The sequence below is a fragment of the Lactuca sativa genome, chromosome 8 (assembly GCF_002870075.4).
Source record: "Lactuca sativa cultivar Salinas chromosome 8, Lsat_Salinas_v11, whole genome shotgun sequence".
Classification (NCBI taxonomy): domain Eukaryota; kingdom Viridiplantae; phylum Streptophyta; class Magnoliopsida; order Asterales; family Asteraceae; genus Lactuca; species Lactuca sativa.
Genome location: NC_056630.2, coordinates 68878773 through 68903525, shown reverse-complemented (window position 1 = coordinate 68903525; position 24753 = coordinate 68878773). Strand labels below are relative to the sequence as shown.

The following is a 24753-nucleotide window of genomic DNA, read 5'->3' as shown; positions in this document are numbered from 1 at the left end:
GAAGAAGTTATGCCCGTATGAAGTTTGGCCAATTTTGGGTGATGCTGAGTACATTGGGCGTACAAAAGGGCATACGTTGGGCATACTGAGGCACCTTGAGTACGTTGGGCATACCAGAAGTACACTGGGCATACATAATCAGTTCCTAAACCCTATTTTCATAGTTTGATCCCTAGTTAAGCTCCTTAACTCCCCCAAACCCACTCCATTCTCAGCCTCCACCTCTCCAACACCCCCTTCCATGAAACCCAAACCCTAGTTGAGCCTTGTGTGCTAAAAGAAGGTGTTTTGAGTGCTTTAGAGTATGCATGGTGCACCTTGGAGAAGAAGAAACTTCTTGGAGAAGTGTTGGTTGCTTTGGAGCTTGTAGATATGGACTTTGTTCACCTTGATCTATCTTCTAGAGGTATAAAGTTTGAATCTTGATGATGTATTTGTTAGATCTACCTAGTTTTGGATGTTATGAGCTTTTGGTCATTTTAGTGCATAAAGTTTAGATCTTGAAATGTTGTGACCTTGTTATGGATAAAGTTGGAAACTTTATCCATTTAAACATCATTTTGATTCAGATCTGAAAGTTGGAGACTTGTACTTAATGGATTAAGTTGAAAAAGATGAACTTTTGGGTCCTTTTAAGACTTAAAGACTAGTTCTTGTTTTTTGGGACCATTCTAATGGATAAATTTTGAAACTTTATCCATTATAAAGCTATTGTGAACTATAAAAACATGATCTTGGCCCTTCTATCCATTTCATGCAAGAGTTGTGATGTATTCTTGGGTTAAGAACTTAAGGTTTTAGACATTAAGCACTTATAGCCATGCAAAGTCATAAAGTTGGAAACTTTATGACTTAGGACATCATTTTGGGCTTAGATCTGAGTTTTGGATGTAATCATTTAATGGAATAAGGACTTACTGAAGTTTTGGGACTAGGTTGAGTACATTGGGCGTACCTGGTGGTACGCTACACGTACGCAGTCAGTGCCCCGCTATTGGTCAACATCAGAGTATGATGGGCATACTCTCTTGGTACGTAGGGCGTACTCTGCTAGGAAGAAATATTTACTTTTGGACCTTGACCATTGAATTTAACTTTGACCAGGGTTGACCAAGTTTGAGATTGTATTTATTGTTAGTTAGTGCGAGGTAATCTGGTTCGACGGTCCGAGCAGTTATTTGATTATCAACATATTGAGGTGAGTCTTCCTCACTGTACTTATGAGTCGAAGGAACCAAGGTTAGCCCATTGGATTAGATATCCTGATATGTGATAGCATGATGTTATGACTAGTGATCTGTAGATTTGCCTATTTGCCTATTGACTAATTATATGTTTATCTATTATGTATATGTCGACATATTATGTTGGATTGAGGTTGTACTGCTTCGTGTTGTAGCCAACAAACCCTGGATCATTCCAGTTATGAGCTGAGGGTCAGGTGGGGCATGCCAGACTTATACTGAGGGTTTAGGTGCATTCCAGATACGAGCTGTAGACCGGGTGGTATACTAGACTCGTATTGAGGGCTTGAGAGCATTTCGGTCTGATGACTGATTGGGTCAGAGAGTAAGCCAAACATAAGCTGTGGGCCTCGGGGGCAAGCCAGACTTATGTTGAGGGCTAAGGAGCAAGCCATATATGAGTTGTGGGCCCGATAGGCAAGCCTGACTCATATTGTGGGCTTAGGGGTAATCCAGTCTTTTAGCTGTGGACCCAGTACATGTTGTTATTTGAATATGTTATTTGTTCGTGTGTCACCACCGTCAATTTTCGGTCAAGTCAAAGTCAACCAAAGTCAACAAGTCAAACCGGTCAACTCAGTTAACCCTTGTATACTAGGGCTTACGTTAGGTAATTACTATACAACTTGCTATTTTAATGAGAAATCATTAATTGAAAAGTTCGTATATCTAGATTTCCTTAACCTAAAAATGTGGTAAGTAATGAACCAAACCGATAAAACAATGTTGCATACTCATCGGAAGTGTGTAAGATCCTTAAACACGGCTTAACGGGGTTTACGAACCTTGCATTGCGAAGCCAAACACTCAAAAAGGTCACAAAAGAAGCTTCTCCCAATCTCTTTCACTCTATCTCTCTCTATTTAGAATCTCTCCAAAATCTCTCTAAGTATGTGAAATCTCTCCCAAATCCATCTAAGTATGAGAAATCTCTCCAAGTATTTGAAATCTCTCCCAAATCCCTCTAAGTATGAGAAATATCTCCGAGTATGTGAAATCTCTCCCAAATCTCTCTCAAAAGTTCATTTAACTTTTTATAGTCTTTCGGGCCATCCCGACCCTTAACCGGGTCAAAAACCGCTAAAAACGGGGTAAATACAGGTAAAATAGACTTAAGGACCCGAAACCCCTCTTAAAGGGCTGAACCCTCTTAGAACCGAAGGTCCCTATAGGGACCGAACTGCTAAAGGACCGAAGCTGCCATGAACCGAACCCGAAGTCTCGGCCATGAACCTCCCATAGACCAAACCCGAAGGTCCTCTCGGACTGAACTCTACCTTCGCCTTCGCTCCATTTCGGGTCCAAACTACTTTCACCTTCGGTCCATGACTAGAAGGGATCGAACCTCAGCCAAGTACCGAGAGGTCTCGCAGGTAGGCCATTTCTTCCCGGTTTTCGACTAGTTTTGCATTTTAGGCCCGTTTTTAATTATTTTAACGTGGGATTTTCACCCAAAACTTTATTTTAACATATAAGGCCCCATATTTATTAATTAATCATGTTTTTGGGGATAAATCTTATCCAAGAAGAGCGGGTGAAGTACAAGCGGTGGAGTGTTGACTTTTCTTTAGTTTATGACACAAGCAACCACCTATACCCACTACATGACCAACCCACACCCCTCCCCACCATACCTAGTCACCTCCTTGTACTTTTCCATCAATATCCAGCCATTCCCACGTCCTAAGAGCTGGAAAAATCACACTCTCTCCTCATTCTCACTCATTTCTCTCATTTCCACCCAAAGAGCAAACACTTTTCTCTCAACTTCTCTCCTTCAATTCTGAAATTTCCAAGGCTTTTTCCAAGACTTTTCTTCTTCATTTGGTAAGTATCATCATCTTTCATATGAATATTATAGTTCGTCACTCAAATCATGAGTTCCTTACACAAATATCGTCATATTTGTTGTTAGATCTTCGAAATCTTCAAACATCATCTAAGTGTTCTTGAGTTGAACACTTCTTTATTTCATCATCCATCTACTAAAATCACTCAAGGTGATTTCATACCCCTACATGTTCATGTTTTCTTCAAGTTTTAGGGGGGGGGGGGGGGGAATACATGTTAAAACACCAAGAACACAACTAAACTCAAACAACAGCTTTCATCAGAAAAGTTGAGTCTTATTCACAGACTGTTTTGACTATCTTAAACTTAATATCTTTCAAAACTATTTAATATGAAAATAGTTCAGGTTCATACCTTTAGAATGACTACTTGCACATCTCCATACGATTGTTTTACGATTTATGGTGATTTTTACAAAATTGCCTATCATTTCAGAAACGAATTCGGACCAGTCTGTGAATATGAACATTTTAACACAAGTTAAAGACTTCCAAAAGTCATAATAAAAATTATGAATAAATTAGACACATTTTATGAACTCTCAGAATTTACGGATTCAGTTTTCGACTTCATATGATTTTTCTATGATTTTTCTAAAACAGTGCAAAAATGTTAAAAACTAGTTAACAACTTATAACTTTCATAACACTTTGTATTATGTTGAGCAAAGTGTATAACAATAAGTTCTAAATATTGAATGTATTTTCTTGTTAGTTTATCATCATAAACTGAAATTTAGTCAATCATGATAAGGATTCTTCATTCATTCGAACACTTATAATAAGCTATAATAAGCATAGTTTATGGATTTTTACTACATGAGAAAGGTTTTAGTCTCAAAACAAATGGGTTTTTCATATACTACATAATAGTAATAGTTTATGGACTCATAGCACTAATGTATTTTTATAAAATGGGTTCTTTTACATTACAAACGTTTTGGATAAACTATAATAGGTATAGTTTATGTATCATTTACATTTCAAACTTATTTACCAAAGGTTTTCAGTTCAGTTCACGTAAATCTATTAATGAATAAATTTGTGAGTCATTCCTTTCGTGTTACCTTCATGGTAACAAAGTCAAAATTCCTGTAAATTGTAACCAGAGTCTCTTGTAGGGAGAGCGTGACAGTTGTGTATAGATCTATATTGAGTCTGACAAGCCCGCACCTGAGCTGCTTGCAACAGCTAGACCGGCATATCTGAGGTGACAAGTGTCATTTAACGTGCGACGCCCGAAGAACGTCGTATTACAAGACCGTCTGAGTCTTAGCATGGTTATAATAGCTCACATGTGGTATTAACAAATCATAAGATTTACGGGTTCTACTTTCAAATTAGCGAGTTATGTCGATTTAACTCACATAAATTACTTTAAGTATGGAAAAATACTTGTACACTTTTATAGCAAAAAGGATTTTATGCCGATTTAAAATCACTTTTATATCTTTAAGTATGGAAAAATACTTGTTTATTTTCGGTCCTGGGATTTAGGACTACCTAACTCTTATAAGGAAAATATTGGATTTTCTTTGGAAACATATATCTGTTAAAACTACATTCATCTAGAATTGTTAGACTTCGGTTATAATTGTTAAGTGCATATGTTAGAATTATATAAGAATCTATTCATAATCGACTTAGACTTGGTGGGCCCGCCTTTCTTCCTGTTCCTTGTTTGGTTGTGAACCTAGGGCATACCCATTATATTCGACGGTTTATTTAATTTAATTTTTATATAATTATATACACTGGATGATTATAGAAGGAATCTACGGGTCTTTCTAGGGTTCATTATCGCATAACATAGAAGTATTCATTTCACACTTAACAAAGAAAATATTGGGTTTTCTGGAAACATACTTTGTCGTTTTTACAAAGAAAACGGTTTCTTTCTCAAACAAAACTCTTATGAACTCACCAACTTAATTGTTGACACTTTTTCAAAACTACTGGTATTCTCAGGAAATTAGTGAAACAGGAAAACAACAGCATTTTGAGGATGGGACGTTAAATCGTCAAACAATTCATTTTGTCATCATAATGTAATTGATTTTGAAACATGTAAACTTACTATGATGTAACTTTTTCAATTATATTTATGATGGTTGTATTTACTTTGAGCACTATTATACTCGTTGTTGTGATACTATATATGAAGTCCTCCACCCCCGGACGTTTCCGCCATCCTTGGTTTGGGGGTGTGACATCGTGTGTTGCTACTTTGGGGGAACTCATTAAGCTTCGTGCTTACAGTTTGGTTTATGGTTTTAGGTATCTTAGTGGACAGTGGCACGGCGAAGGCATGACCATACACATCCATGGTTTTACAACTGATTGGATTTTGGGAGACTCTGATTTTAAATAATGCTTTGGAAATAATAGTTTGTAAAAACTTTTATTAATAGATGGGTCGCTTTTGAAAGGTTTAAATTTGTTGAAAATTTTGGACTGTTACATAATAGCAATGTACTTTATATTTTTTTTATCTATATAGTCAACAATGTACTTTAATTTTATATATGATTTTAAGTCCAGTTGAGGAATTGGTTAGATAAAAGTTAAAATGAGTAATGAATTAGTTTAATTGAATTGTAATCAAACATCATGTCCTACTTTCATTTACTATCTTGTCAAGATCCAAAAAAGGGTAAGAACCTTAGGAACTAATTTTCAAAATTTATCATGAAAAGAATGTTGGACAAAACAAATATTAATATCAAATAAAGAAAACTCTCCATTTCCTTCGTTTATAATTGGCTGCCACTTGCCATAATCGGAAAATCGTTGTACCGCTGTTAGACCACCGTAGACCGCCGCCGACGGATTAAAACCAAATTCAGTGGACTTTTTATTGTCGTATTCATAGCCTATTAGCACAATCATTATAGCTCTTATTTCTCTAGTAATACTTTTTAACACATATTATTTGATTTTTACAACCAAATATACAAAATTAATCAAAAATAGAACTATGCGTTGATAAACTCAATTTTATCTATTCTAAATTGTATACCTTTTTAAAATGTAAATCGTTTATGAGGTATATTGATATTTGCATATTTAGCTATATTTTTATGTTGGATTTTTATTATTTATTGGCTAATTAATTGCATATTATGGACAAAAGATACTTAATATTGTTCAAATTATATTTTCAGTCCAAAAAAGAAGCTCGGAAGCAAAAAGAAGCAGGAGATATGAACGGAAGCTCGGGAACGAAAGAAAGAAGAAAAAAGGCTTAATTTTGAAGCTACTTAGCGAGTAGGATCGTCTACTCAACGAGTAGACACGAAGATTCACGAAGCGACACGTGGAGTCCTTGCCGTATACGGATTCCTCAAGGGGGACTCGACGAGTCAGTTGCCTACTCGACGAGTAGCCCCTGTGTTGAAAAAATTATAAATAGACTTCACAAACCTGAATTGAGGACTCTCTCTGGATTTTTGGTGGAACACTTGGCGATCAAAGAAACCTTGGAGCTCTGTAAAACGTTGAAGAACCATAATCTTTCATTCTTAAGAGATTAAGGCACTTTAGGTTTAATTTTCCACTTTTCTTTTGAATTGAGTAATGTTAGGATTATTTGAATTCATTTTTAAGCTTTCACAGACTGAGTTCATGAACTAATTTCGTTAGTTTCTGTTTGGGGAAACAATTTTGCTCCTATGGTTTAATTTACTCTTTTGATTAATTGTTAGTTGGTGATATTGTTAAATTAAGCTTGTTAAAGACCCTTATACATTAACCATAACTGTTTTCTGTTAATTGCTAAGTGATTAAGTTGCATGAACATCTCTTAATTGCTTATCTCATATAATTTATGTGAACACAATACTATATGCCTAGGAATAATGAACATGAAACTAGGATTAATTAGAGAATGGGTAAATTAATGTGCGAGCTTGTGTGATACACCATCAACAAGAGGTTAATTGAATCACCAAATTTAATTAGCTAGCTACAAGTCTTATTTAACCTGAATAATTAACCTAGGAAATCTATTACTTTAATCAACTGGCTATTGCTTGAATTGGTATGTTTTCTAAGGATTAGTAATAGTGACTGTGAATCTAATCACCAGAGTCGGTAACCAATAACAATTAATCTATCATATTATCATAAAAATTAACCATAGGAGTAAATGAGTTGAACCTAAACAGAAACCCTTTTTGATCATTGAATTTAGTTTGCTTTTACGTGTCTTCAGCTTTTAGTTGAGTAGTTAAGTTTTAGTTAAATTTATAGTCTTGCAAAACTAGAGAAACCCCTATTTTCTATTACTTGTTTTTAGTTAATTCTAGTTTTTAGTTTTAATTTTCCGTTCCCTGAGTTCGATAACCTACTTATTTAGCTTTACCACAATTGATAGGTCCACTGCCTTTGTGTGTCAATTTTATAATTAAAAGTAGGATTAAAACTAGTTGAGTAAACACACATCAAGTTTTTGGCGCCATTACCGGGGAACGGTTTAAAAATTAGCACTAATTTCTAGTTTTATCGATCCTTTGTGTGAGATTTATCTTGCACAAAGTTAATTTTAGGTAATTTAGTTATTAGGATTAGTTTTAATAGTTTTCAGTTTTAGAATTTTAATTAGAATTTTTTTTTCTATTTCTGCCTTGAACTCGCCGAGTGCAGTCGAAGCTACTCGGCGAGTCTGTCGCAGTTTCACACTTTTGTTTTTATTTTCTTTTTGTTCTTTTTACACGTTTTTCTTACTTTGGTTGCAGTTGTTACATGACCCGAGGATCCCATATGCCTTTGGTCCCTCCACTTGAAGACCCAGAGTCCGCTCTAAAGAAGAACAAGGGAAAAGCCATTGGAGAATCCACTTCTTCAAAGAACTCTCCTTTGAAGAATCTAAAGTTCATTTTTAGCAAGAAAAAGAGCAGCAAATCAGGAGCATCCAACACCTCTTCCTTGGTAAACGAAGACCCAATCAAGGAAGACATAGTGAACGAGTCTGAAAGGGAAGAAAGCGAATTTGGAGAAGCCAGCGATCTAGAAGGTGACTTTGACAACACCATGGCGAACATCGATGAAGTTCCCATGGGCGAATGGAAGAAGAGGATACGAGATGACACCGGCCCGGGACTTGTGCAACCCGCAATTCCCGCGACTGTCACTTTTGAGCTTGAGGTTCACATACTTGCTCAACTCAAGGAGATCCCCTTCTACAGAAAAGACCACGAAGATGCCTATAAACACTTGGATGAAGTCAATGATGTAGCTGATTAATTTAATGTTCCAAATGTCCCTCGCAAAACCCAGTTGCTTCGTATGCTTCCAGTTACATTCAAAGGTGCTGCAAAGGATTGGCTCAAGTTACTCCCTCCCGGATCCATCACTACATGGGCTAAGATGAAAGAAGAATTCATTGACCAGTTTTGCCCACCTTCAAAAATAGCCAAGTTGAAGAAAGCTATAGCCAAATTTGAACAACAACCCGGAGAGTCCCTATATGAGGCATGGGAGAGATACAAAAGTATACTAAGGAATTGCCCACATCACGATCTTAATAGCCAACAAGAAGTCTCCATCTTCTATGATGGAGTCAATGTTACAACTCGGCAGCTCCTTGACTCGCAAGGACCCCTCACAAAGAAGGCAACCCTAGTGATCGAGGAATTAATTGAGTATTTCTCTAAACATTCTAGAGAATATCACAACCCACGAAATGAAGTAAGTAGGGGGTACTGAACACTGTTAACGATGGCATGGCGGCAATGATGTCTAAACTAGATAGTTTAGATAGGAGGATGAATAAGATGGATCAAACAATTCATGATAATGGAAACAAGAAGGCTCAAGTATTCTATTCAAGTGGCGACAGATTTGATGATAACTGGTGAAAACCAAAGAAGGAATGGCTCCCGTATGACGAATATAAAAAAGCAAAGGAGGAAAAATTCAAGCAAAAAGAACAGGGTTTCTATCAAAAGGAGGAACTGGTTATGGAAAAGAGAGTTGATTTGGAAGAGATGTTCACAAGGTTTTTAGTTGCGTCCGAAAAGAGGCACAATGATACCGACAATGAATTGAAGGAGCAACGAGTGATGCTTAAAGATCATCAAGCTATGATGAAAGATCAACAAAATTTGCTTAGGAATCAGCATGCCTCCATTCATAACATTGAAAAGCAGATAGGACAGCTTGCAAAACAAATAAATCAAAGAACACTTGGTGAACTTCCTAGCAATACCGAACAAAATCCAAAAATGGCACTTCTAAATGTGATAACCACTAATTCAGACAGAATTTTCACTCCTTTGACCTCTATTCAGAAGAGACCCATTCAGGTGCAAACAGAAGAGAAATTTGAAGGTAATTTGAGCAAACCCGACTCGACTCGCCGAGTCGGTGTGATGGACTCGACGAGTCCAAGAGCTAATGAGAAAAATTATTCTCTTTTGAAATCCTACAGGCCCCCTTTGCCCTTTCCAACCTGAGCCATACCAGATGAGCAGATTCAACGGTATAGAAGATTTATGAAGCAAGTGAGGACCCTTCAAGTGAACATTCCATTTGTTGAAACAATACTTCATACACCCAAGTATGCAACTTTGCTTAAAAATCTCTTCACTACAAGACAAAATACGGAAGAAGTTGCTGAAGTATTGCTAAACAAACTGCCAGAAAAGAGGGGTGATCCGGGAAGCATCTCCATACCTTGTCAATTTGGGAACATAACTTCTACTCATGCGTTAACCGACTCGGGTGCAAGTATTAATCTAATGCCATATTCTTTCTTCAAGAAGCTAAAATTGCCGGAGCCAAAGCCGATTCATATGAAGATCCATCTAGCCGATAAGACAATAATATATCCAAAAGGAGTGTGTGAAGATTTTCTCATCAATGTCGATAAATTTTTGTTCCCTGTGGACTTTGTAGTTCTTGACATAGAAGAAGACCCTAAAGTTCCAATCATTCTTGGGAGACCTTTTTGAATACCGCTGGTGCATTAGTCGATATGTGCGAATCTACGCTGACACTAAGGGTGGGGAATGATTCAGTGGTGTTTAAAGCAGAACAAGAGAAAGAGAACGAAGGGACAAAAGACGGAAAAATTTCCTCAACGGATTTTGGTGATGAAGTGTTAGAAAGAGAGCTTGCGTTTTTACAAGAAGAAAATCCAAATCAATTTCTATTACCTTCTGGAGGGAATTTTGATGCTGAAAAAGAATTAAAGGAGATAGAAAGGTTGTTAGAGGAAGGTGATTCAAAAGGAGCAATAAAAATTGTGGAACCCTCACTGACTCGCCGAGTAGCATCGACTGACTCGACGAGTCCAATCCAGAATTTTAAAAATAATGAAGACCTCACCTTGCTTCTTACAAGTTCCCTTTCTGAACTTGACATGCACACTTCTCCTGATCCTTTGGAAAGTCCAACAGAAGAAGCTGAAATTGTTGAAAATTTTAACTTCCAACATGCACAATTGGCTTACCTTGACACGGTGATAAAAGAAGAAGCAATTCAACTTGACGATAAGGTAAGTTAGGGAGAAAAAGAGAATGTAAGGGTTTGGAATGGTGATATGAATCGCTCGTCCATTGAATCACTCATGGCTAATGGAGACATCGATTCAAATAGAATCAAGAGAACAAAGCCTCGAGCCCGAGTTTCTATTAATTATGAAGTATTTGCATTTGAACCACCGGATTCTTTAGAAGGTAAGGAGGAATCCTTAATGTCAAGTGACGGTAAGGTGGCAACTATACGTGAAATCAAGATTGACAAAGAGGAAGTACAAAAGATGGGTCCAAAGAATGGGGTGCAGAAAAAGAAGGTTGGTAAATGGATCAAGTATGCATTTAAAGAAGATGCCACAAGGAAAAGGAAAGAAGAATTACGTCGGGCATATAAGAGAAAGATACACGCTTACAAGACAAAGTATAAACAACAAAAGATTAAGCATGAATTCTCGATGAAGGAAAATGAGGAAACGTAGAGCGGAAAGAAGTCCAGCTAATGACTCCTTAAAAAGAAGCGCTTTCGGGAGGCAACCCACATTTAGAGTTTGCTTTCTTTTTCTTCTCTTTTTCGTTTTTTTTCATTTTGCTTAGGATTTGTTTTTCTCAATCTTCTTCTGTATTTAAAATGATTGATTGAGGGCAAGCAATGCTCAAGTGTGGGGTGGCATACATTTCATTTTACAAACTCAAATTTTTCACATAATGAAAAACTCGACGAGTCTATAAGTCTACTTGGCGAGTCCATTTCAGAAATCCCGAAAAATCGATGAATCAGGAATCTACTCGCCGAGTACATATATTTACCCAAAAAAAATTATTTTTATTACATTCTGTAAAAGAGGGGTTTTTACCCTAATTTGCAAACACTCAGCCATTAATACGAGCCGCCTCCCCACACTCGACGTGCAAACACTCTCAAGCATCCATCTTGAATCTTCTCTTCTTTTGCAATTTCAACCAACAAGGTAACAAATTTAGCTCTTAATCCTTTACAAGTTTCGATCTTTGGTGTAATAACACCTTTAATTTTTGGAAAATTCCGTTTTTGGGAAGACTTGGATTCTAGGGTTTTGATTTTTGACAAATTAGGACGTTTTAGACGTAAATTTTTAAATTCATAGACTCCTGGAACATACCGAAGCAAACCCCTGAAATAATTTATGGATTTGGCCGGTCAATTTCATCAGGACAAGATTTGTACTCCGCTGTTCGTCCTACTTGCCGAGTAGTTCGTGGACTCGGTGAGTCCATGTTGCTGATGCCCAGTATTTTGCCATTTTTAATACTTTAGGTATTTTGTTTGTGGTTTTCTTGTTTCTTTGTTGTGCAGGAACCTGTTGGATAAGGTGTCTAAGTCCATAACTATTTATTGTATGTACTTGAACCGACCCGACATGGTCCATTTGGGTTGCATGGCACCATGCAATTGGATAGACTAAATGAGAGAAATAACACTTGTGGATTATTAATATATTATAAGTTCTAATATATTAATAATATTATTTAATTAGTTTGATCAAGAATTAATTTGGAATTAATTAAGTGATCAAAAGATAACTAATTAAATATATGCGTTGATTATGTAAATCATCAATGACTTGTATAGTGGGCTAAAAGGACTCCAAGGATTATCAAGTTGGGTTCCATCCATAGGATGCTCCATGGATGCTCCATGGGAGTTACAAACCTATGGTTCATGGAAATAAAGAGTCATGACACATTAGGGTTTACATGGTGTAACCCTAGATGTGTCAACACTATATAAGGAACCCATTCTCCACCAAAATTGGCTACACATGAACAAGTGAGGGCTAGGGTGATTTTTGCAAATGTAATATTCTCTCAAAGTTTACTCCTTTGCATTTGGTGTTGTGTGAAGCATTTGAGGCATCACACTTGGGGTGCTAGGCTCACAAGGTTTCAAGGATCATAAGCAACAACAAGGTAAGTTGTTCTATCTTTCATTCAAGTTAAAAATTGTTCCCCATGTATGATAGATAGGAATATAACCTTGGAATTCAACTTTGCATGATAATTAGACAAACATAGATACAAGGTTATTGTACACTTAGGAAGTGGACTAGAATGCTCAAAACCCATCAGTGGTATCAGAGCCTAGGCTTGTTTGTTTGTTATTTGTCCAAAATTGTTGAAAAAAGTCGATATTGTGTTGTCTGCCTGCTGAACTCGCCGAGTCCATGGGGGACTCGCCGAGTTCATGTGTAAATTCATCCTACTCGCCGAGTAGGTTCGTGCACTCGACGAGTAGGAGCCTAAGAATGCAAATTTTCGACTTTTGCTGCTGGAAATGGACTAGAAACATTACCCTAAACTGTTTTGGTGTTATAAAACTTGTTTTAGATGGTGTAATGTTTATGCTAATCCATTTACAATGGCTATAATAAAAAATTACAAGTTTTTTAAGTGTAATTTTTTGATTCTTGAAAGTGTTCATATTCATGTTCTTGAACTTATGAAGATTAGATGATCATAGGAATTATTTTTAACCTACTTGGTAGTTTAATTGTTGATCATAATGTGTTTTAATGGAGTCCATAACTTGTCCTCAAGTTATGGAAAATCAAGAGTCACACTTTTATTAAACCCATTAAAAGAACACATGAGTTATAAAAATGAAGAGTCTTCATTTTATTACTCAATTAACTCATAAGTTATAAGAAATGAAAAGTTTTGAAAGTTTACAAACTTGCCCTCAAGTTTTGGAACAAGTAAAGTCTTGATTAAAACTTTAGTTCCAACCCTTAGAATTTTAAAAGTTAAAATCCAACCCTTATACTTTATATTATAAGTTAATAATATATATATATATATATATATATATATATATATATATATATATATATATATATATATATATATATATATATATAAGATCAAGTCGTCTTACCACTAGTACGTCTCATTCACGAAGCCGGTCTATAACGGGGGGGGGGGGGGGGGGGTATAAGGTTGTTGCCTATAAAATGGCAACTTAATGGGTGTCCACTCTCACCCACCGCTTCCTTGATCGGTGGAGGGTCGTTAGCCGAACGGGTAAGACAAGGACTTATAAATTCTCATTAAAAGTATGATGAATATTATAAAGTAACTAAATGCTTTTATTAAATTCCCAATCTTAGTTACTTTAGGAAAAATGTGAATAAGGTGCTAATCCATGAAATTACACTTTACACTTTGTTTAAGTCGTTGGTGGAGCGTGTGTGGTTAACCGGCACACTAACTTGGACTTAACAAGGTAGGTAAAGGGTGACTTAAGGTTTATCATAGTATCGGTGGAGCGTGTGTGGTTTACTGGCACATCGATTGAGTGATAAACTTTAAGGGTACCAAGTGATTTGCATGGTTACTTCACACCTCGTTTGGTGATCCTCGGTATCCCAGTCACAAAATTTGGAGGGCGCACTCGAGATTGAAACATGCCTTTGAAAAGTTCACTGAATCTCAAAAGAATCTAGGAATTTCGAAGAACCAATCAAAAACCTAATATTTAATATTTCGTTTTTCATGGTGGAAATTGGTGAATCGTCATTCACCTACCTTTCAAATATGTTATAGCTTGGATTATGGCATACCTCTTCTAAGTTATAATATATTGTGATTGGTTCCTAGCCTTAATATTACATTTGGGTGTTTTATTAAGGACTCTCTTAATATCTAAACTAATCTTGTCCTCTTCTTTCAGATGTCTTCAAACAATGCTGCTTCTGGCTCTAATCCTAAGGGCTCCTTTACCCTTATGAACTTGTGTGGGAAAGTCACTTTTGATGGATCCAACTTCAATGAATGGATCAGAAACATCAGGATGATTACCCGCTACGAGGACAAAGAATATGTCCTTGACAAGGAGCTTAAGGAGATTGATGAGACCACTGCAACTCCCCAGGAGATCGCTGACTTCCCGGCATATGAAAGGGATGCTACAAAAGTGGCATGCATCATGTTGGCCACCATGACAGTGGAACTCCAAAAGTCCTATGAGGACTTCTACCCTTTTGAAATTCACCAAGATCTGATGGAAAGATACCATCAAAGTGCAAGACAAGAGAGGTATGAAATCATCTGCTCCATCATAACAACCATGATGAAGGACGGGGAATCCGTCATGAGCCACATGCAGAAAATGCAAAGGTATGTGGATCGGTTGTTGAAGCTTAATGTGAACTTCCCCGAGGAGCTTGCAATAGATATCATTTTGCACTCCTTACCATCGTGCTGTGATCAATTCCGCATGACATATCACATGAATAAGGAAGAGGTCACACTCAGCAAACTTCAGGGACTCCTCAAGACCGCGGAAACAGGTCTTAAGGGTAAGTCAGTTGTTAACACTCCTACTCCAAACTTCGCCCCGGTTTTGGCAATCGGGAAAGGTCGAGGGAAGAAGAGAAAGAGCTCTTCGAAGGGTATCAAGGCTAGGACCCTTGATGGCTCTTCTTCAAGTGGAATCAAGAAAGGTTTCATCACTCCTTCTTCTAACCCAAAAGAGGTTGAATGCTTCTATTGCCATGAAAAGTCACATTGGAAGCGGAACTACCCAAAATACTCGCAAGATGTGAAGGATGGGAAAGTTAAACCCAACCATGCAGGTATTTACACTATCTTATCTAATAACTCACCCCATTCTAACTCTTGGGTCCTTGATACCGGTTGTGGTATTCATATCTGTTCTAATTTGCAGGGACTAAGAAGAAGTGAGAATGTGGAGCATGGAAGAATAAACTTAATCATGGGGAATAGGAAAGCTTTACCTGTCACCAAGATTGGAGTTTATACTTTATCGTTAAGTAGTGGGTTTAGTTTAGTTTTGAATAAATGTTGTTATTCGCCAGAAATGGCAAGAAATATTATTTCCTTTCATGCATTGTATAAACAAGGTTTCACCTTTTCATTTGATAATGAAGTTGGTTCGATTAATTCTTTCTTTAATAATGTTCTTTATTTTAAAGCATTACCTTGTGATGGTGTGTATGAAACTGTATCTGTGGTTGATAACTTAGGAAATAATGTATTGTTTATTGATTCTGTTAATGATAATAACTTGGATGAAGCATCTTTAAGGCATTTTCGTCTTGGACATATAAGCAAGAAACGCATAGGCCAACTCCAAAACGATGGAGTCTTTGGAGTCATTTGACCTAAAGTCAGATGATAGTTGCGAATTATGCTTACTTGGAAAAATGACAAAGTCACCCTTCACAGGTTCGTGTGAGAGGGGTCAAGGTTTGTTGGATCTTATACACACGGATGTGTGTGGACCCTTCAAACATGCCACAAGGGATGCTAATCGTTATTATTTGACCTTTACTGATGATTATAGTAGATATAGATATTTCTACTTAATCAAGCATAAGTCAGAGACTTTCGAAAGGTTTAAAGAATTTAAACAGGAAGTCAAGAATCAATTGGGCAGGAACATTAAGATGCTTCGATCCGATCGAGGTGGTGAGTATCTTAGTTCAGAGTTCCTCGACTATCTTATGGAATGTGGGATTATCTCACAATTGACACCTCACAGGACACCGTAATTGAATGGTGTGGCTGAGAGGCGTAATCGAACCTTGTTGGATATGGTTTGTTCCATGATGAGTCGAGCTTCGCTACCATTCTCATTTTGGGGGTATGCCTTAGAGACTCCTGCCCATATCCTTAATCTAGTCCCTACAAAGAAAGTTGCCAAAACTCCTCATGAGATGTGGACTGGTAAAGTACCCAAACTAGACCACATCAATATTTGGGGTTGCGAGGCTTTCGTGAGACGCGAGACTCATGATAAGCTCGAACCTCGAAGCGAGAGGTGTATTTTCATCGGCTACCCACAACAATCCTTTGGTTACCTCTTCTACAAATCTAGTGAAAATATGGTCTTTGTAGCTAGGAGGGTTGTCTTTCGAGAGAAAGAGTTCATAAGCCAAGGAAACAGTGGGAGGCAAGTTGACCTTGAAGAAATTCAAGAGTTAAGTGGTGAAAGAACTTCAAACCCTAGCACTCAACTTGAGGAGGAAACTCTTGTTGAGCCAATTGACAATTCTGTACCTCTGAGGCGTTCCACAAGGGTTAGGAATGCACCTGAGCATTACTATGGATTCCTTATTACTGCGGAAGGTGATACACTTATCAGTGATGAGACACTGATAGGTCTGGATGAACCTAACAGTTATGTAGAAGCCATGGCAGTCCCTGAGTTAGCCAAGTGGAAAGAGGCAATGGACAGTGAGATACAGTCCATGAATGACAATCAAGTTTGGAACTTGTTTGAGAATGTACCAGGTCGTAAGACTATAGGGTGCAAATGGATCTTCAAGAAGAAGACCGACATGGATGGTAATGTACACACTTATAAGGCACGATTTTTTGCAAAGGGTTTCTCACAAACTCTGGGAGTTGATTATGATGAGACCTTTTCTCCAGTGGCCAAGATTAAGTCTATTAGGGTTCTGTTAGTCATAGCCGCATTTCATGACTATGAAATATGGCAAATGGATGTCAAAACCGCTTTCCTTAATGGAAAGTTGGCTGAGGATGTTTACATGAGTCAGCCAGAGGGTTTTGTCAATACAGAGTACCCTAATAGAGTGTGTAAGCTTGAGAAATCCATTTATGGGTTAAATCAAGCACCTCGCAGATGGAATCTTTGCTTTGATGAGAAAGTCAAGGAATTTGGCTTTTCTAGGAGTGAAGATGAATCTTGTGTATATGTCAAGGCTAGTGGGAGTATAGTTAGCTTTTTGGTATTGTATGTGGATGAAATACTACTCATAGGAAATGACATCCCAACTCTACAGGAAGTTAAGTCCTGGCTTGGGAAGTGTTTCTCTATGAAGGACCTCGGAGAAGCTACCTATATTCTAGGGATAAGGATCTTGATAGACCGGAGTAAAAGACTATTTGGACTTAGTCAGAGTACCTACTTGGATAAAGTGTTGAAAAGATTCAGCATGCAGGACTCCAAGAAAGGAGAGTTACCCATCCAGAGTAACGCCAGATTGAGTAAGACACAAAGCCCTAATATTGAGGCTGAGATAGCGTAAATGAGTCGAATACCTTATGCTTCGGCTGTAGGATCGATCATGTATGCTATGACGTGTACTCGACCTGATGTAGCCTTTTCCTTGAGCATGGTTAGCAGGTATCAGGGGAACCCTGACAAGGCACACTGGACAACGGTAAAGAATATCCTCAAGTACCTACGGAGGACCAAGGACTGGGTCCTTACCCTCGGTGGGAGTGATGACTTGAGAGTTGTATGGTATAGTGATGCTAGCTTTCAGACTGATAGGGATAATTTCCACTCTCAGTCAGGCTAGGTCTTTACCTTAAACGGAGGAGCAATTTCTTGGAAGAGTTCCAAGCAAGAGACAGTGGCTGATTCAACTTGCGAATCAGAGTATATTGCAGCTAGCAAGGCAGCAAAGGAGGCGATATGGCTGAAGAACTTTATTGGAGACCTTGGACTTGTACTAACTATTAAAGAGCCAATGGAAATTTTCTGTGATAATGAAAGTGTTGTTGACTTAGCCAAGGAACCAAGGGATCACGGGAGATCCAGACACATCGACAGAAAATACCATTTCATCAGACATCGAACAGAAGAAGGACTCCTCATGGAAAAGAGGGTATCATCGGATGAGAATCCAGCAGATCCCCTCACGAAGGGACTGACTCGGGTTAAGCATCTCCAACATGCTCGGAGCATAGGGCTGAAGGATGATATTAGATTTAGTAGTTAGATAACCTCGAAAATTGTAAAGTGTAATTGACATTAGATGATGAATAAAAGGTGTTTTATTTATGAGTAAAGTGTTGCTATCTCTTGTCAATCGTTTACTATATTTCTTTTTCATGCTTTGACTTCCAGAATAATTATGTTTGGTATATCATATAATTCGAATCTCCACAGTCGGTCATATGTCGGAAGTAGGTATGAGTCAAGACTGTCATGATTGGTTGCAGAGGTCTAAGGTGTTGGACATGGCTACAACAACCATGAGTGCTCATAAGTTCTGAGCATTGGACTCAACCCACGCTCACTGGAATCACTTCATGGAATTTATCTCAAGTGATCGTGAGACGGTAATATCATATAAGTCTTCAAACCTAGAGATATTATTAGTTACTTATGAGTTGGTTATGCATTGATTCTACGAAAACGCATTGGTAACTCTGTGTTATAAAACGTGCTCTTGTGTATAATTCAATGAGTGGTAGAACAAACATATGAGTCGAAGTTTATCTGTTCCTTCTTGGATTAGAAGTTGATATCTGGGCCCCTCGATGATTTTTTTTTGACCTATGTATCGGGCCTGGTCAAAACTAAGTTGATGTGTTCAATTAAGTTCTTTGTCAAACAAATCGAAAATCGAGAAACAAAATGTTGGGCAATAAGTAAGACATTGTTCCATGTATTTTTCCGTCTAATATCTAGAACCGAGGATTATATGATCACCTATCTTAAATGGTGTATCAGCATCTTCTCAGTTCCGAGAGACCTTGAAAGAGCTACGATTGCCGTTCAGTTCCTGAAGTATTACAGTTATAGTTATTAGACTTATCCAAGTGGGAGACTGTTGGATAAGGTGTTCAAGTCCATAACTATTTATGGTATGTACTTGACCCGACTCGGCATGGTCCATTTGGGTTGCATGGCACCATGCAATTGGATAGACTAAATGAGAGAAATAACACTTGTGGATTATTAATATATTATAAGTTCTAATATATTAATAAAATTATTTAATTAGTTTGATCAAGAACTAATTTGGAATTAATTAAGTGATCAAAAGATAACTAATTAAATATATGGGTTGATTATGTAAATCATCCATGACTTGTATAGTGGGCTAAGAGGCTCCATGGATTATCAAGTTGGGTTCCACCCATAGGATGCTCCATGGGAGTTACAAACCCATGGGTCATGGAAATGAAGAGTCATGACACATTAGGGTTTACATGGTGTAACCCTAGATGTGTCAACACTATATAAGGAACCCATTCTCCACCAAAATCTGCTACACATGAACAAGTGAGGGCTAGGCCGATTTTTGCAAGTGTAATATTCTCTCAAAGTTTACTCCTTTGCATTTGGTGTTGTGTGAAGCATTTGAGGCATCACACTTGAGGTGCTAGGCTCACAAGGTTTCAAGGAACATAAGCAACAACAAGGTAAGTTGTTCTATCTTTCATTCAAGTTAAAAATTGTTCCCCATGTATGATAGATAGGAATATAACCTTGGAATTCAAGTTTGCATGATAATTAGATAAACATAGATCCAAGGTTATTAGGGTTGCATGTACACTTAGGAAGTGGACTAGAATGCTCAAAACCCATCAGAACCATGTCTAGGAAAGGTCAAAGCTTGCGAGGAGGGGGTTATGAGGACATCCCATGGTTGACTTTTCCATGCATCACAAAGAAGTCTTCACTCACACGAACAAAAAGCAAGCTGGAGGCTTTCAGGCAGAAGGAAATATATGTTCCTAATGAGTTGGACTTGTCATGGATGGGGCAAGCTGGGCTGGACGAAGCACTAAGCCATTATTTGGTCAAGTCTTGTGAAATTAATGGGGTGCAAATAATCTGTGACGGGTGGAGTCGATTGTTTAAGCTTCAAGAACCGGTATATCAAGAACTTTGCTGGGAGTTCTTTGCCACCATCTCTTTCGGAGGTGGTGATGACTACTATAGCCTGAACATCATTTCATTCTGCCTTGGAGGAGAGTTTCGCCAGTGTAGCATTGTTGATTTGGCGTAGAGGCTGGGAATTTATGATCAGAATGAGATCATGTCCGAGACTTTTGACTCATTTTTGGAGCAGTGCCACAAAGACTTGCCCGAGGGTGTGGTTGCCTCTACTTGGTGGAACACCATTGCCAACCAAGTCTACATCCCTTCATTCGCTCAAGAGGGGATGATCCGCTCCCCGATTCATCGCCTAATACATCATATGATCGCGAGCTCTATAAACATGCAAAAGGATGACAATAAAGTCCCCACTCTCGACATCTTCTACATGTGGAGTATTATTACTCCTAATGTATTTTGCAATTTTCCATATTGCATGGAAAAATACTTGGAAGAGGGGGCAGTGAAAGAGCGGGTGACTTCAAAAATCAATGGTGGCATGTTTGTGACAAGGCTTGCGAGAACTTATGGCATTTTGGACCGACCAGAGGCACGAGCATTGACTATGATTCCTAGTCCTCCCTTCACCACAACTTTATTTAGGAGGGCTAGGATCATTGAGGATTATAGAGGGGGCCACATTATCATTCCAAATGATGACAAACTGTTGGTGCCGGAAGAACCGGGAAGGAGGGTAAGGCGAAGGAGAGAGCGGGTGCCACAAGACCCACCGGTTATTCCGGTGGATGAGGAGCTACCTACAGATTGGTATATTGTTGAGTTGCGAAGATACCAAGACGACATCGGGCGGGGAGTGAACTTTGTCAATGAGTCTGTTGCTTGTTTATTTGAGAAAATGCATTTTACACCAAGGCCCAGATGCCCGTATATCTCCAGTTGGGATGAAAGGGTGCAAGCTAGCGAGAGGAAATCAAGCGGGTGGAAGTGGAGCCATAGGAGATGAAGACGAGGAGGAAGATTGATGCTTTATTTGATTGAGTTTTTGATGTTTAATACTATTTACTTTAATTTGTTTTGGGTGTTGAACTTGTAGGATGTTTAAGTAGGAATTTGTTTTCTTTTATTACTTGTGGTGGTTTTCTTTTCAGATTGAAGGATTGGATGCATGCAAGAGTCTCAATTGTCAAGTTTAGAGTGAGGATCGGGTCTAGATGAGAATGTGCATGAGTTAAGGTCGAGTCCGTTCTCAAGGAGGGTCTTAGAGTGTTATTTGTTGGTTGAAGATAGCCTTGGACTCGACGAGTCTGTTCTTGGACTCGGCGAGTCTGGTCGTGAGGACCTGTCCTTTCTTTGGGTTGAGTTGTGAATCAGTTAGTCAAGGGATGACTCGGTGAGTCGAGTGTGAAGGGACTCAGAGTTGTTGGACTCGGCGAGTCTCGGGGTGACTCGGCGAGTTGAGTCGAGGATTGGGGAAAAGTTCTGAGCATGGGGACTCGGCGAGTCATCGGGTTGAATCGGCGAGTAGAGTCCGCCAAGGGTTGACAAGTTGACTTCCAGGGGCATTTTGGTAATTGTTGGATATTGTTTTGAGTTCAGTGTTTTGGTGGTTGGCCAGTGGTGGAGATCGTATCAGTGATCGGAGCAGCTTGGGTTATCTGTTCAGTCGGCAGTTTCGAGGTGAGTTATCCTCACTATATCAACAGGGTCTAAGGCACCAAGGTCGGCCCTTTATCGGATTGAGATCCGGGTATTTGTTGTTATGTTATTGCTTTGATATGTTGCATCCTGGTAGCTAGGATGGTATATGTTAGAGACCTGGTTAAGGTCGGTATCCTGATATGTAGGGTGATGCTATGCTAGTGACCGGATAGGTCGGTATCCTGATTAGGATGATGATATGTTATGTGATCTGTTGATCGGCTTGTTGACTGTTAATTGTTATATGATTGTATGATTATGTGCACATGGTTGTTTGGACTGGAGTTGGGTTGAGGCGGGTCCTGCTTTGTGCTGTAGGCTAAGATACCCAGGGCGGACCGGTTGTTCCGAAGGCCCAGCGAGCGGTCCGGATATGTTGTATGCCCCAAGAGGGCGGACCAGACGTGCCGAGGCTCGGAGGGTGGACCAGGCTGACTGAAGGCCCGGTGCGGGCGGACCAGTCATACTATAGACTCAGAGAGTGGACCAGGCCGACTGAAGGCCCGGTGCGGGCGGACCATTCATACTGTAGACTCAGAGAGTGGACCAGGTGGATTGAAGGCCCGGTGCGGGCGGACCAATCACACTGCAGACTCGATGTATATGGCTAGACTCGGAGGGTGTACCAGGTGGACTGTTGGCCGGTGCGGCGGACCAGTCACACAGTAGACCCAAAGTGCCTGGTTGTTCTGTGTTCAGATATGATATGGCATGTTATGCGTGTATGAAATATGTGGTTGGTATTTTGGGGATATCTCACTAAGCTTTCGGGCTTACAGTTGTGGTTTAATGTTTTTCAGGTTCTTCAGGAGACCGTGGCAAGGCGAAGGCGTGATCGTACCGCTCCTCATGTTTATGTTGTGATGTGATTCTGGGAATACTCTAAATAAATTGTATTGAAAACCTTTTTGTAATAATTTAAAGAGATCGGGTCGTTTTTGAAAAATTTAAATTGGTTGGAATTTTTCGGTTGTTACAGCTATGGAAAAAAGGAGTATTATGGGCCTACACCAAGGTGTTAACGGTGATTGGTTGGTTGCAAAGGCTTTACTTAAACCCAGGGGATTGACTATGATGAGACGTTTTCATGAGTTGCTAACATTAAGTTAATAAGGGTAATGATTTCCATAGCTTCTCATTATGAATATGAAGTATGAAAAATGGATGTTAAAATTGGTTTCCTTAATAGGAATCTGGCTAAGAAAGTTTACATGGATCAACCAGAAGGTTTTGAACATGCTAAATTCCCTAATAAGGATCAACCAGAAGGTTTTGAACATGCTAAATTCCCTAATAAGGCGTTGAAGCTTGAAAAGTCCATCTGTGGATTAAAACAAGCATCTCATAGCTGGAATCTTTGCTTCCATGAAAAGGTCAAAGAGTTTAGATTTTCAAGAAGTGAAGACAAGTCTTTTATGTATATCAAAGCTAGTTGTCATGTTGTAATCTTCCTAGTCTTGTATGTACATAACATACTCCTAATAGAAAATGATATTCCAAAATTGCATAAGTTAAGTCTTAGATTGGGATATGTTTCACTATTAAGGATCTGGGAGAGGCTACTTATATTCTAGGATTTAGCCAGAGTACATACTTGGATAAAATATTGAAATGGTTCAGTATGGAACATTGAAAGAAAAAGGACTTACCTATCCATCATACTGTTAAGTTAAGCAAGGTTCAATGTACCAGTAGTGATGAGGAAATAAATACAATGAGTCAAGTCTCATATGCTTCTGCTATAGGATCGATCATGTGTGCTATGATATGTACTCGACCTAATGTGGCTTATGCTTTGAGCATGGTTAGCAGATATCAGGGAAATCCTAGTTTAGCACATTGAACTGCAATGAAAAAGATTCTTAAGTATTTGAAAAAAAAAAATGAAAGATAGGATCTTAGTTTTTGGTGGCAAAGATGAACTTAAGGTGAGTGGCTATAATGACACCAGTTTTCAAAGTGATCGAGATAATAATTATTCATAATTTGGCTGGGTATTTCTATTAAATGGCGAAGCGGTGACTTAGAAGAGTTCCGAGCAGAAGGTAGTGGCTAATTCTGCTTGTAAATCAGATTACATTGCAACAAGTAAGGTAGAAAAGGAATCAATATGGTTGAAGAATTTAGTTGGAGATATTGGAGTTATTCCATCAATCCAAAAGCCAATGGAGAGACAACGATGGTGCGATGGATCTAACTAAAGAACCAAGGGATCATGGTAGATCCAGGAACATCAAAAGGAAATACCACAACATCATACATAAAGTAGAATAAGGCACATTCATGGTAAAACGTGTATCATCAGAGGATAATCCTGTTGATCCTCTTACAAAGAAATTGAGCAAGATTAAGCACTTTGACCATGCTAGGAGCATTGGGATTAGATATGATATTAGATTCTAGGTTTTAGTAGTTAGTTGATATTTTGAAACAATTTTAATTGAATGGTGATTAATTAAATAAAGCTTTATTTATGTTCGAAGTGTATGATACCATTTGTCAGTTAATTTATTCTTGTGTTTCAGTTTGTATGTTTTACTTCTAAAATATTAATTTATTCAAAATGCCATAGTCAGTCATAATTTAGGAGTAAGTGTTGATTCAACATTGTCATGAATTGTTTGTAGATTGTCCATAAGGATTGGACATTGCATAGGGACTGCTACAATATTCATGAGTACTTAGAAAATAGGGATTTTCAGTATTGGTTAAACCCGATCTTAGAGATTACTTCATATGTAACACCGTGGTGTTCAAAGCAAAATTTTTATTTAAATAATCAATTTAATATTAAAACACTTGTTTAAAATCTTCTTCACATTCGAATTACAAAACATAGTTTCTTTTTCGTTATAATAGAAGACCAGGATCCTCCAAAA

The 24753-nt window shown here is 38.3% G+C and overlaps 1 protein-coding gene and 1 non-coding gene across 2 annotated transcripts; one reads left to right on the top strand and one right to left on the bottom strand.

Annotated features, from left to right (window-relative positions):
- Positions 1-8509: 8509 nt before the first annotated feature.
- On the bottom strand, positions 8510-8616 carry LOC111912979 (small nucleolar RNA R71). The gene has a single exon (XR_002857391.1). It is a non-coding gene; the product is annotated as a small nucleolar RNA R71 (small nucleolar RNA).
- Positions 8617-9588: 972 nt separating this feature from the next.
- LOC111912971 (uncharacterized) lies at positions 9589-10047 on the top strand. The gene has a single exon (XM_023908691.1). It carries the CDS (start codon positions 9589-9591, stop codon positions 10045-10047), a length of 459 nt encoding a protein of 152 aa, XP_023764459.1.
- The last annotated feature ends 14706 nt before the right edge of the window (positions 10048-24753 follow it).